This window comes from Buteo buteo, chromosome 15 (genome assembly GCF_964188355.1).
Source record: "Buteo buteo chromosome 15, bButBut1.hap1.1, whole genome shotgun sequence".
Lineage (NCBI taxonomy): Eukaryota > Metazoa > Chordata > Aves > Accipitriformes > Accipitridae > Buteo > Buteo buteo.
Window position 1 is genome coordinate 31,417,986 of NC_134185.1, and position 14,147 is coordinate 31,432,132.

Here is a 14,147-nt window from a genome sequence, read left to right on the forward strand (position 1 = left end):
CTGACAGGACCGAGTGCTCCCCTGTAAAGAACCGCACGCTCAAGCAGCACGCTGATAATTATGTGCGGCTTCAAGCTGCTGTGTGTAATGAACGGGTTAACTTTGTTCATAAAATCGAGAAGGGGGAAGAGACATATTGAGAGTTAACATATGCCTTGTATAAATAACAAGACTTGCTTAAATGATGCGTAAAGGTCACGGGAAGAGGGCAATGGCTATAACTTACTAGATAAGGGGGAAAAAAGTAATGGCTATGACTCACTAGATAAGGAGAGGAAGGACAACAGCTGCAATTACCAAGACTGTATTTCTCCACATCAAAAGACATTCTACATCAAATGACACTCATCCTTGAGAAGATCTACCAAATCTGCATAGTAACAGACCTGCACAAGTGAAGAAAGAAGAAGCAGGACAAGGCGGAGACTTACAAGAAAGGGGTACATGAAATGTATATAAGGAATGTAACTGTAACCTAAAGTTGCGAGCTTGTGGCGGAGCATTGCCTCCCCCGGCGCCCAGCGCTGTTTTGCTCTCTTATCGCTTGCTAATAAATTCGATTTTTTTATCCAATACAAATTGGCTCCTCCAATTTGTCACGAGCGTTTATAACACTGTGTATTTGAATATGTATTTGTGTATATACATTTGAATTTCAGCTGACAGTGGTAACAGTGACACTGGTTGTTTCTTTCTCAACAGATGCTGCGTTTTTTAGTGTCTTTCGTATTCCCAAATAAAGACAAGTATGGTAAGAAAATCTTGGTAAGTGCTAGTTCCTTTTGGAAAACTGAGTGTATGGGATTAAACCGGAGGAAGTCTATACCAGTTTCAGGGTGAGGGTTACCTAAGTGATGAGTGACCCCGAAGCCGTGCAGCTGAGGTGGGGAGGCCCCTCTGGAGATCCCCAGTCCCCTGCACTTACAGAGTCACCCACAACGGCTGCCCTGAACCGCATCCCATTGGGCTTTGAATATCTCCGTGGATGAAGACTCCAAAACCCCTCTGGGCAACCTGTGCTGGGTTGGAGTTTAAAGCAAAAAATTTTACCAGCAAAAATTGTCTATGACCCAAGTAACACACTGCATTGGCTGTGTAAGAACCCCCCTCCCAGACACACAGAAGCTGCTGTGGGGGTGTTTCCTCAAGGTCCTCCTGTAGAGCGGCCACAGCCACCGCCCCGATGGTCCATTGGGGTCTGCTCTGCCCCGCGTCGGCTCCCCACCACCCCCACAGTGGGCTCAGTGGTGGTGGAAGAGTGGGTGACGGGACTGCTGCTGGCTTGCACTCTGTGCATGGCACCCAAAGGTACCTGCTCCCGCAGGGCTTGCGTGCTCCAAGGGTTCATCTCTGGGAGGAGTCTGTCCAAAGGAGATGGAGACTCAGCTCTGGGAGAAATGGCTCCACGCAGTAGAAGAAACACATTGCATGATCTCATAGGTTTTTGCCTCTCAGATGCTCTCTGTCTTGAAGTGAAAATACCTGTCTTCCACCACTCTTGTGTTCTAGAGGGGGAGTGCAAAAGGACACCTGAGGGTGTGCTTGAGAAGAACAGTCATGGAGTCCACACTGGCGCCAACAGAACTACCTATGTCGGCAGCTGGAAAAATGACAAGGTAATTTTAAGTATTCCTTCATTTTAAAATTTCTCTGGGTTTGGAATGGAGCATATCTCACCGTATCCATCCTTAAAAAGACACAGAAAGGAAAGTCACAACCTGAGAAGGATCAGATCAATGCCACAGGCTCTTCTTCCACCTGGGAATTTTGTCACAGCCCAGCCTGAAGCCTTGAGACACTTGGGGTCTTCAGATGTCCTGCTGCCTCCCAAGGCTCCTGCAAACATACCAGTCATTGCTGGCAGGCAGACCCTGGTGAAACACCTGGGCAGCATGGTGCCGGTAGTGCCCAGCACAACATAGCCACTGTGAAAGCCCTGTATGAATGGGCTGTGCACACATAGTGGGCTAGGCACGGCCCTCCTGCGTGTGTATATATGCCACACACAGATCCCACAATGAAACAGGGGAGCTCTGGCCATCGACAGGTACACCATTGTTTGGCTGCCCTTGGTTACTGAGTTCCCCAGGAATGAATTAGTAAGTATAGGAAAAATGCTTATTTTGTTGTTGCTGGAGAGGAGACAGTCCTTGAAACGAGACAAATAAGGGTCTGCAATTAGGAAACAGCATCTTGTGGCTTTATTAGATCTAGTCTGGCCTTTTTTTCAGTCTCTTACAAAAATATTGGTGCAACAATAAGAATTAAGATTATGGCACAGAAGTGCTTTACAGCACAGATTTAAATCCCCAGGCATGGCTTAGTGGCCTAGGCTGAACAAATGAAAGACTTGCTCTGCCTTGATCCACAGAAATAAATTCTGGAAAATTTAATTAACCCCTCAGGCTGTCAGGGTAGACAAGTTATTTGCAGGGCTGGGGACAGCAGTTCTGTGCTGCATAGATTGTTAAGATCCTGTGAGACTACCAGCAGAGGAGGGGTTTATTGGACACCGTGGCTGGCCAAAAACTTCTAAGCTCTTACCTGAAATATTTGTGGAAGCAGGAACCTGTCTAAATCTGAAAGGATAGTCACTTTCCATTATCATATGAATAGCAGACTGAATATGATAGCAGACTCAAAGGCAGCAATCTGAAAGGATATTGTAATGAAAGGAAATGGTACTGTAAGCATAAACATTAATAATTTTCTTTATCCTTCATCTCTCATGAAATGCGGGATGAATGGTACTGGAAGACTAGAACATCCTTCTGGGGCAGTTTATGAAGGCAAGTTCAAAACCAACATGTTTCATGGGGCTGGAACCTACACATTTCCAAATGGAGCAAAGTACCTTAGACCATTCAATGAAAACAAGTATGTTTGAAGTGGAAAAGTCATGTAGTCTTTTCCATTGGTTTTGATTTCATAAGCTGTGAAGTCCAAATAAAATTCACCCAGCATGGGAGTAGGTTTCTTTTGCTACTAGCGAAACTTGCACTGGGTATCTGAGATTGCTGATCCCAGTTGTATCCTTTTCATGAGATCAGTCAAAAGTCTGTGATTCATTCCCAGTCAGAAGTTTTCAAGATAGTTATTCCACCCACCCACTTTTTGTTACCAGGTCTCTGGGCTCAGGCAGAATTCAGAGAAATAGAACAGTTCGGACCCCTTTCAGAGCTGTTGTTTCAAGCTCTCTGCCTACAGATGCATGCAGAAATACAGTGCTGATTTGCACTGCTAGTTTGCAAAGTTTGTGCTTACTTATTTTTTGAGGTAAAGTACAAATTGCAGAGAGATAAGAAAACATGGAGGTTTATTTTCATCACTCGGAATAAAATATTTTAGTGCCACTCATATAAACATCAGCTGAGTTAATTTCTTTTGAATAAGGGTGTGTGTTTTGAATTGCTAAGATACCATCTTTTCCTAAAACAAATTGTTGATACCCAGTATATAATCCACAGAGCAGATTTAATGAGAAAATTAACCATAAAAAATGACATGAGAACATGCATATTTATTCTCCTTAAATGACTTTTCTGTCAAATTTGCTAGGTTTGATATAGGTTTAATTTTTTTTTTTCAGTACTTCCTCAGTCCAGTATCTGAAATAAATCTAAAATGTATGTTTGTTAGTATGTGGTCTTTCATCAGAAAAAAAGCTCTGTCTTGCCCTGCTGACCAAAAATAATAGCCACAATACTACTAGAATGATGAGCAATTCTATTTTTAAATGATCAGACACCAAATGAAATATGTGTTACAGAATGTACCTGGATACAAAGTGGGAACCTGTATGACAAACTCAAATGTCTGGGGAAAAATTAGACATTTATTTCAATGCTTGAGAACAGATTGAGTTAAGTTACGCCTCTATCATAGTGGCATGTTAAAATCTGCTACAGAGCTTCTGTCTTTTGCTGTCATATTACATGACAGACGTGAATTCTGCATGAAGTCTGGACCTGTAAGTACTCATGGCTTCAGTGAGGGCTTTCAGCAGTAGATCACACACATAGCTTTACAGGCATTTTCTCTCAAAAATCTTAGGGTGATGCCTCTACTCTCCCGTGAAAATACAGCCCATTGCAAAGGGGCCAGCACGGTGCTTGTCACTAGTAGCTGATCAGTAGAGAAAACAGGTGATTCTGATTTGAACTTGTGATTTCAACTAACTAAAATGCTGATGTAGATACACCCTTGGCAGCAGAGATCCAATCTTTGCCAGCCACTGCCATTTTCACCAGGGAATTAAGACTTCTCCTTTTTGACACTGTTTTGTGACTGTTAATACGTGCCACTCCCTGACAGCCCAATGCAGGCTATTTTGCCAAGTTTCAGGATTGCTAGTTTCTACCTACTCACACGAGATAGGTGTCAGTTCACCAGATGACTGTGGCTTTCATGAGAGAACATAAATACGCAGCACTATAGCAACTTGCTGTGACTGCTAGATGCCTTCATTTTTTAAGGGAAACAAATCTCCAGTAACTGATTTTAAAAGTTATTTTCCTCTCATTTGCAAGAGATGCTGACACATAGACATTTCTTCTTTATAGCAGTTTTCAGGTGTAATGATGAGCTTGATCACAGCTTTCAAAGATCAGCAGAAATACGTGGTTTATGAGGACCGAATTCACGTGGCAGTTACTTTTTTTTCCCACAGGAGGCTGTAAATCCTTGCACTTTGTCACAACGGCATGTAGCATGATGGGGAAAGGGTAAGAGAGGATGGATTTTTACAGCAAGAAGATCACACAGTATCTGGCTGCATACACTTATACATCTTTAAGGTGCCCCTAATGAAAGTCAGGATAAACTTCATAGGACTTAATCCCTGGTAACTTCAAATCATGACTGGACTGTGAAGTTTTTCCTGTAGAGGCTACATGCTGGGAGGAGCATTAGTAAAAATATAGTTTTGCGAAGAAAGGAATGTGTTCTTTGGCTGTCTAGCCTGTGTGCTTTGCAGGTCAAAACTTTTACAGGCAACAGTGTGGGAGAAAGTTAAGGCAGGTACTTACACTACAGTGGGAAGGTACTGATTCCTGGCATTTTGCTTATCTGGGTAGTGCACACATCACTGTGCTGCCACAAACTGATTGTGTTCTCAACAGGCTGGATTTATTGTCATTACAGGATGGAAGGTGAAGGAGACTTTATAGATAAAAATGGAGTGGCACATTTCATGGCTCAGCAGCAGCAGGACTGAAGCAGAAGTTGAAAATGTAGCTATTTGGCATGGACAGTAGCATGTGTTAAAGGCAGCTTTCTGCATTCTGGGCTTAACAGCTGTGACCAGTTTTCAACAGGCATGCATTGATTTCTTCATGCATTTATTAAAAATAACACCTGAGGATGCATATCAACAGTAAATAAAATTGTTATTTTTCTTTTGAGACTGATCAGGTGAAGTCTCCTAACTGAAAACCTTGAAGAAATGAAGTTGGATAGGGTGAATTTGTAAGTAAGTGGAGCAGTTGATGACTAGAATTCTTTTTTTTATTTCAACTTGCCCTAGGAATGTCTTTCTCCCCGAGTTAAAAAAAACCTGCCATCAACAATTGAAGCCTAATCTATGCTCAACTTTTATAACTTTCCCCAGAAAACAAACCTTGCCACCCACAGAAGCTTTTGCACACACAGTGCTTATATGATCATGTTTACCCTAAGGTGGGTGTTGCATAGTGGGGTCAGGGCAGAGAGCAAGTGCAGCTGTAACATGGTAGTTACTCCTCACAGGTCAAGCTCATAAACCCCAGGCTCTGGTACCAGACTGCTCAAGGACAGACCTCAGCTGTGCACCAAAGCTGCTTTTCTCTGGGAAGGGAAGTAGATGGGAGAGCAGACAGGGGAGACTGACAGCTGCCACTGTCCCACCAGAAAGTCTAATGCAATGAGAAATCTATTTCTGTTTGCGTTCGGTCATCAAAAGTCTCTGCACTATGAATCTAAATACTTTGCTTTACAAAGCAGAAAAACTGCTTTCTAGTTTAAAAAAAGCAAACACAATATACCAGTGCTGTCAGGAAAAAAATGTATGTGTTGAGTCTTTGCTTGCCAGATATTTAATGGAGTTTTAGTAAATACCTGTCCTTGCCTCCATTTGCAGACACAATATATGAATGCTGTTCCTTCACATGTGCCTTCAAATACTCAGCTCATTTTGCTAAGATTCGGAAGAAGCTTGGGCCCTGTGGTTTATTAGCAAAATGAAAGAACAGCACATTATTATGACTGAAACATACTGGGCCATCTGAAACAAAGCAGATGTTTCTATTATATCATATTATATTTGGCAATATAATGCTTTTCAGCCCTTTTTTCTTAAAGCTGCCTGTAGGAAAATCTGTTTGAAATGTTTTGTTCATAGATTCATGAAGCTAAATATTTTTCTTTTTATTTATTTAAAAAAAATAAAAATCTTTCCTAGCTTAAGCTTTTTGTTGAATTCATAGGTATCTTTGACCCACCAAGAATGCACTTTCCAGCAAATTCCTTCAGAATTATAATTTTATTTTGTTCAACTTTGTTGTGTTTTGCTCCTGAAATAGCCAGCTCCAAAAAAGAAATACAGTGTCCTCTGTCCCTAGTCCCTGAATTCAGAGGTAGCAGCATCTTCCACAGAGCTTCTGTTAATCTGTGAGCCTGTCCTTTCAGTGCCTTTGCTAGGACTCCACATCACCACGTTTATCTGTGCTGCACAGCAATTATACTGATTTAGGCTGTGCGGTTTTACATTTCAGGTCTTCTGCCTGAAGGGTATATTTGAAGCAGATCTTTGTCTTCCAGGGAGAAATTAGTCTGCCTTTTGTTACTGTTCGTCCTCCTTTATGTCTCCCTGCTCTTATGCTCCAGAGTAACTCACTGGACTGGCTCAAACCTGACACCCCTGGCCTTGGGTTACCTGCATTCTCCCCATGCTTTCTTGACACCCTTCAGAGCAAAAAGCCCTGCAGGACCTTAGTGAAGAAATGGAGCAGGCGTGGAGGGCTCCTGCCTCCCACTCTCCCACCTCCCTCCAAGCCCTTATTTATTCTTACTCAAAGGAAATTTTTCATGATCTAATAACCAACAGAAAATACACAAGCGCTGGTGGTTGGTGCTCCCCTGCCCTGGCTACTTTGGCAACCTTGCTCTTGGCCCCTGAGTGAAAGAAGGGGAGACCTCTTGGCCCTGGCGTTCCTAGCGATGCCATGCATGGTAGGAGACTAAGGGTGTCAAAGAAAGCAGGGAGGAGCTGGTCCCGTCTCCCTGTCCCCAACTGCAGGCTGCCTCGCTTGGGTGCCACAGGAGGTTCTTAAGAGCCTCTGAGCTCGGCGAAGTAGTGGAGACCACATCAGCACCCGGCTCGCACCACGTGGCCCCCTCTGCCTGTCACTTTACAAGGCTTCTCACCCTCCCTTCGCAGCAGTGTGCAATTCTACTTAAAAGGGAAAAAAGTCAGTATCATCTTCTTCCAAGTGCACAGTCCTGATTTTTGCATGGGGATGCAAGGATGTGACCTGAAGATTACATAATTAGAAGGCATTTGTTATGCTTGCGTTTCAAATCAGTGATTAGCATGTGACAGTCCCATCCTGGGAAACATCAAGCCACCATTGCTCTCCTCTCTCTCTCCTTTCTTGCACTGTGCTAATTCCCAACTCTAGCAACCGCCAGTGCTGAAGGATCTTCAACTAGCCTGGGGTAAGTTTAAAATGTACTCGGCATGGGATGAAGAGTGGGATTAATGATATCATTTTTCATATTATTGGAAAAAGGTAGAGCCGTAGCTATTTAATGTTGCATGTACAGCACCTAAAATGGTATTTAAAGTATTTTGCATCTTCAGTGCCCACAGTTATTTCCAGCTGATTTCTTCTAAGACTCTGTATGGAGATCTAGCTTCTTAGTGTGCTGGAGAATCTTGGTGAGGCTGCATTTATAGTAAGGTCTTTAAAATATTGGGTTAAAAAGACCTTTTTTGCTCTACCATTTAAGAGCTAAATTGAGGTATCACGCTGAATTGAAGTATTTGAATGACAACTGCATTAGAGTTAGCTGGAGACAAAGCGTGAGAGTGATGAGAGTAAGGCACTGATTTTTTTTGCTCTCTTTAGAGGGGGTTCTTCTCTAAGAAGTGCGATATTTAAAAACAGCCAGCTATCTCAGCTGGCAGGATTGAGGCAGTCACCAGGAAGATCCCAAGCATTTATTTAGAAAAAATTGTGGATGTTTAACAACTGAAGCAGCGAAAGTGCATATGGATTCCCCTGCACTGTTACCCATGTCAAGATTTCAGAAGCAGAATGGGACAGAAAGCCAAACAAATAGTAACTGCTGTCCATCAAGGCTAGGCTGTAAATGCTTTACTGAACTTTGCCTGTTTGCATGCTAACGCTCAGGTATTTGGTTGTTCTTTTAAAACAAGTGATCCTCTGCACAGTTGATTGTTTCTCCCAGTTATGCCAATCCATGTGGGGGGAGCACTGGAAGGGTGAGCATGGTCACACAAATGCAGTGCAGGCTGTGGGACCTGCCCCCCCCCCCCCCCCCCCCCCCCCCCCCCCCAGCTCCGAGAGGGAATCCCACCCCTGTGCTGCCTCAGTGGCACCGCACTCCGGTCTTTGACCCTGTGTCTGGGGCATAGCTAAAGGCGGCAACCCACTGGGACCTCCTCGTCCATCCACACCTTCTCCCTTGGGCATCTCATGGGAAGTGGGTGCCGGCTCAGGCTCTGTTAACTTTCACACGGGGGGGGGGGGGGGGGGGGGGGGCTGTCTTGCCAGCTGCTCCTGCAAAGCACCAGGGCAGTATTCTTTGCTGGACACCAGTGGTCAGAATCATGACAATCACTAATGACAGAGGTGGGACTCAGCTTTGGTTCTTGGGCTCGGCAGATTTGGCTGCTGGAGGGAAGACAGAGTCAAAAGGGGAAAATACTTCCTTTTGCCACAATGGAGGAATTTGGTAGCTTTAACATGCTGAAACTATTCTCTGGGCTTTGCTCCGGAGATGTCATTCTGGCTTGACGAGAGCTGCGGGAGGGTAAATGAGTTTTAATGCTCAGCTCTGAAGAAACAAGCACATCTTTGCCATTTCTTGTCCCTAAAGCAGGGGGGCCATGGGCTTGGGCTGCAGGCCAAGACAGTCTGCTGATGGCTTCATGTGACTGGGTGTTGAGCCCCTGTCCAGTGGCGAGCTTGCAGAGGAACAATAACATCTCCTTGTTGGTGAGGAAACTACCCTGTGGTGGGCTGGCATATCAGGGGAACCTTGGATTTGCTGTGATTGGAGGCCTGATGGTGGTTTAGGAAAGCAGCCTCCTGGAGGGCTTGCTCTCACTGCTAATGTGCACATGCATTCATGTATGTGCCTACGGGAAGGGGTTAACGGTGTGGGGCTTGCTCAGTATTGAGAAAAAAGGTGAAGGGGGGGATCCTCTTCCAGCTTTTAACTGCCTCAAGGGGGCTATAAAGCAGACGGAGTCCAGATTCTTGCCAGAGGTGCACAGTGAAAGGCAATGGGCACAAGCTGCAGCAAAGGGAAACCCCGACCAGACATAAGGAAAAATATTCTTCCCCAGGGTACTGGAGGGCCCAGAGAGGCTGTGAAGATTCCAGTATAGGAAATATTCAGACTTGAGCTGGACACAGCCCTGGGGAACCTGATCTAGTTTGGAGTTAGTCTTGATTTGAGCAGGAAGTTGGACTAGAGGCATACAAAGTTTCCTACTCATGTAGACTCTGCTGTGAGCTTAAGACTTGTTCGCTGCCAGGAAAGGCAGGATTTGACCAAGCAGCCCACATCCAGGGTCTTTGGGCCAAGTGTCAGTCCCATTTTCCAACCCCTTTTTGCACCCTTTAGGAACAAGCCAGACTCTGTTCAGCCAACTCGGGCTGACTGAAACCCTTGTCTCTGGTAAGGACAGTGTTAACAGCTTCCCCACCCAGCAGTCAGGGGGAACAGAGGACAAGCACTCACTCCAAACCGTGGTGAGGTGCAGATTTTGTTTGTTTTAGCGATGAGGAAGGACTAAATGGTTTTGCTCCATATATTCAGCAATTCAGAAGAACCAGGGACAGGCAGGCAATGTTACATACTGACCGAGTCCACCAGTGAGCCCCAAATGCTGGAAAGTATCCAAGGTAATGTAATTATTTAATGTAACAAAAAACCAAGCAGTGACTCAGGAAATTGCAGGCTGCAGCCAGAGGACACACAAAAGACAGTTACTCTGGTAAAACAGGGTCAACCAAGGTCAACCTACTTTGCAGTGCGGTCATATAGCAGGGCTCCTGGTGGTGCCTGGAGCAGGAGGGGATGGTGGCATTCCTGGTGTCCCAGTTTCAAAGCCTCACTCCTGAGCTCTGCAGAGGACAGAGACTGTGCTCAAACATTGTCCTTGTCTGCAAGAATGTGATGCGGAAGCTCCTCAGTTAAATCTCCATGCTGTACAGCTATTGTTTTGAGTTCCCTCTATAAGGAAAATTACTTCTGATACCAGGAACCGACAGTGTTTTTACAACCCAAGAGATAAGACAAAATGCTAAAGGGCTACCTTCCAGCCCTATGTAGCCCTGAGTTGAAAGTGCATGAGAACAGAAGATAGGTAATGGGGCAAGGACATATCCTCGTACGAGCCCTTCTTCTACAAGTATTACTTCTCTCTCATTAAAACCTCATGTAGGTTGTTTTTCTCCATATCAGAAAAACCTCTTTCATTGTACTGGACCCAAGCTGTTTCATGTCATCACTTGTAGCACAGCAGAGGGGGGAATGCCATCCTGTAAGCTTCTTCTCTTAGGCACATCGCCCCTCATGACAACTCCAGGTTTCCTTGTGTTAGTGGAGGGTAGCCACAGATGCTCTTCGTATTGCATCCTTCACCCTGAATCGCTGTCTGTGAGACTGATGGCATAGCTCCAGTGATGTGCTGGGCAAGGGGACCTGCCGAAGTGGGACCTAGACAAAGACACAAGCATTTTGAGGTCTCGGATGCCTGGGAGGAGCTGGACTGGGAGTGGAAGTAGAGAGCACTTGGTGGAACTGAATTATGCTTTAGTTCTGGCTTTTCCTCACCTTGAATGCCTGCCATTGCAACCCATTTATACATGGTTTACCTCATGCATTACAGTCCCCTGACTCCCCCATTTAAAGCTGTGCAGCAGTATGAGTTAGAGATTCTCATTTTTGCATGCTCCCACAATAAATGTTCTTCTCACCAGCAGGGTATGGTCACCCTGCCTTGCAAAGGCCAGGGGTATGAATGTCACATTGTCACTGGAGATTTAGGCATCCCCACAATAATTCAGCAAGCGGATAGTAAAATTATAAAATCTTTAAGACAGGCTATGCAGTTAGTGTATTTAATGGTATATTAATATAACTAATTCCATACTAATTGATGTTTGTTAATTCTTATTATTAAAAATTATATAGTTATATTGCTATAACTGGCATGGTAAAACATTAATAATATAAAAGCAGAATGGGTAGAAAAAATATGTACATGATTTTGTTTAAAAGAAAAAATTTAATGAATTTCCAGCAAAAAAGCCGTTTTCATCGTTTTCAGTGAAAATGTTTACCACAGAGGAGGCTTATGTTTCTTTCATCTCTGTTTTGCCTTTCCTTTCTGTTCCTTGTCTCCCAACATTGCAAAAACAATTCTGAATTTTTAAACCAGTTCTCAGTGTTAAACAAGCTGGTCCCAGTTCAACAGCCCAATAGCGAAAGCCTCAGGAATTTGCTATGGCATTGACTAGTCGGAACTGGGAGCAAAGTTTAACAACTTTGCTACTAAACAAGCTGCTCCTGAAGTTGAAGTTAAAAGGCTGTTTTGCTCAGAGACCCAAACTTAAGTACCTTCTCCTCAAAACTACTAGAGGGAGGTTTAACTACTGTAAAAAGAACTGCATATTTACGTGTTTCAGAAGCAAATAGCATTCTTGCCATTCTTTGGAATACCTATCAGAAAAAGAAATCTTTTTTTTTTTTACTGCTGAAAAGGGCTGGAACACACAGCAGAGGAGGAGAGGCTGAGGGAATTGGCTTTGTTCAACTTGGGAAAGGGAAGGCTAGGGGAGGTCCTACAGCCATCTGCAACTACCTAACGGGGGTTATAGACCAGACGGTCAGGCTCTTCTCACAGACACAATGAAAGGATAAATTGCCGTGAGCATAAGCTGCAACAAGGGAAACGTTGACTGGCCCTAAGGAAAAAATTCTTCCCCGTGGGAGCAGTGCAGCCCTGGGACAGACCCAGAAAGATTGAGAAGGCTCCAGCCTGGGAGATACTCAGACCTTGACTAGATGTGTCCCTGAGCAATCCGATCTAGCTTTGGGGTTAGCCCTGCTTTGAGTTAGATAACTCCAGAGATCTCTGCCCATCTAAACTCTGCCATAAGCTTAAGAGTCTTCAGAACAAAAAAATAACTTTTACACAATCAGCTGACAGAAAACAGATTTAATAAACTATTACATTTATCTCAGTGTAACCAGGTGTCCAGCTAGAAGCTTTCCCAGCCTGTTTGTACAAAGCCCACATCCAAAGCCCCCCTGCCTTTGCTCAGGTTTTCCACGTGCATCACAAAAGGGTCCTCTGTCCTGAGAAGACAGCGGATCTTCTTAGGAGATCTCATATCAGCTCTCTTACAAAGAAGTTTATCCTTTCATCAATCCTTAATCTCAAGAAGATGCTAAACCCCAAGCCCCTCCAGCACTGTGCTGGAAGCCTTTCAGTCCACATCATACCCCCAGCAAGAGGCCGGCTGGTTATGCTGATGGCTGTGCCCCCCCCCAGCCTGACCACAGGAGGCATCCCTTGCCACAGCTCACAAATGCTGGCCATCACCCCCACCTCAGGGGCCCTGAGGGTGCCATCACCCTCCTCCCTTGGGAGTTCCACACTGGACAGCTATCAGGTTGAAAGTGTGCAGTCCCCCAAGCTACACTGCTGACTGCACCAGAAGCCGCTGCTTCTGCAGTGATTTCCTAAAGCCACCCAGCGCCCGTGCATCTTTTGCACCTCTCCCATCTATTTAATGCTATGTGCCTGCTTCCCTGAAAACATCACCCCAGGCTTCTCCGAACCACCACAGCCCTCCTGGCACAGCTGTGTCAGCAGAGCTCTGCCGTAGTTACACTGGCCCCTCCAATCCCATTAGCAAAGCTAGTGATAACTCACTTCAGCTTTGGGCATATCTACGTCAAACAGGAATGGAAGTGGAAGGTTATTCTAGACTCCTAAATCACATCTAGTTTCCTTGTAAGGGGCAGCAAAAGCAGACTTGAATTAAACCCTGGGCAGAGGAAGCGTGGATATGGGGCAGTGTCCGTGCTGAAAAGAGAAGTGTGAGCTGCTGCAATCCTTTTGTCTGGGGCTCTGCCTGCGTCATTAATCAGGCATTGTCTTAAGACTGTTCCCAAGGTCCTAACCCCATTACTGGACTGATGAGATGCTTTACCAAGGGAGTGACTTAGGCACAGCATCATGCTCTGTTGGCCCTGGTTTCCAGAGACGCTGCAGCTCTACATGTCAAGGTGCCTTGCAGCACTCCTGTGCCTCCAAAAGTCAGGGAGACAACTGACGGAGAAAGCGGACATGGAAGCACAAGTGTCTCCAAAAGTGCTAGCAGGATTGTGCAGCAGCGTTGTGAAGGCAGTTATCTCTCTGGCCCACACACAAGTTTGGAGGATGTTTTGGGGGATTAGTTGCATAGCAGAAAGCTGCTTCTTCGATGCAGAGCACCCATGCAAGATGTTCATGTGTCATTCAAAATACATCTCATTTTGCTTCTGCGTTTGTACAAGAAGCATCTTGCTGAGCAAATAGTCTCTGTGGGATTACATAGTCTTAATCACCTGTCCACATAAGCACAAACGGCCTTGGGCTGGGAGGGAGGTGTTTGTACCAGCGCCCACTCTGCTTGTGGAGGCACTATGAACTCAAACAGATCTTTAGGATGTCTCATTCCCTCTCAAATCCCTCCTCCTCCCTCTGTTTTCTGAACTTTGAGCATCTCCGCTCAATAAACCCTTTCTACATCTTTCTGCATTCAGGGTTCAGACCAGCTGACCCATCGCAGGGCTCACATGTGGGCAGCTCAAAGCCATGGGATGTTCCCAGTGACCAGCCAGAACCCTCCAGAGTGAGGACA

The 14,147-nt window shown here is 45.0% G+C and overlaps 1 protein-coding gene across 1 annotated transcript; it reads left to right on the plus strand.

Annotated features, from left to right (window-relative positions):
* The first annotated feature begins 60 nt into the window (after positions 1-60).
* Positions 61-5,235, plus strand: MORN2 (MORN repeat containing 2). Its single transcript, XM_075047028.1, is given in 6 exon segments — positions 61-84; positions 703-751; positions 1,510-1,615; positions 2,740-2,877; positions 5,143-5,171; positions 5,174-5,235. Coding segments are annotated over 6 exon segments (408 nt in total).
* Positions 5,236-14,147: the final 8,912 nt, after the last annotated feature.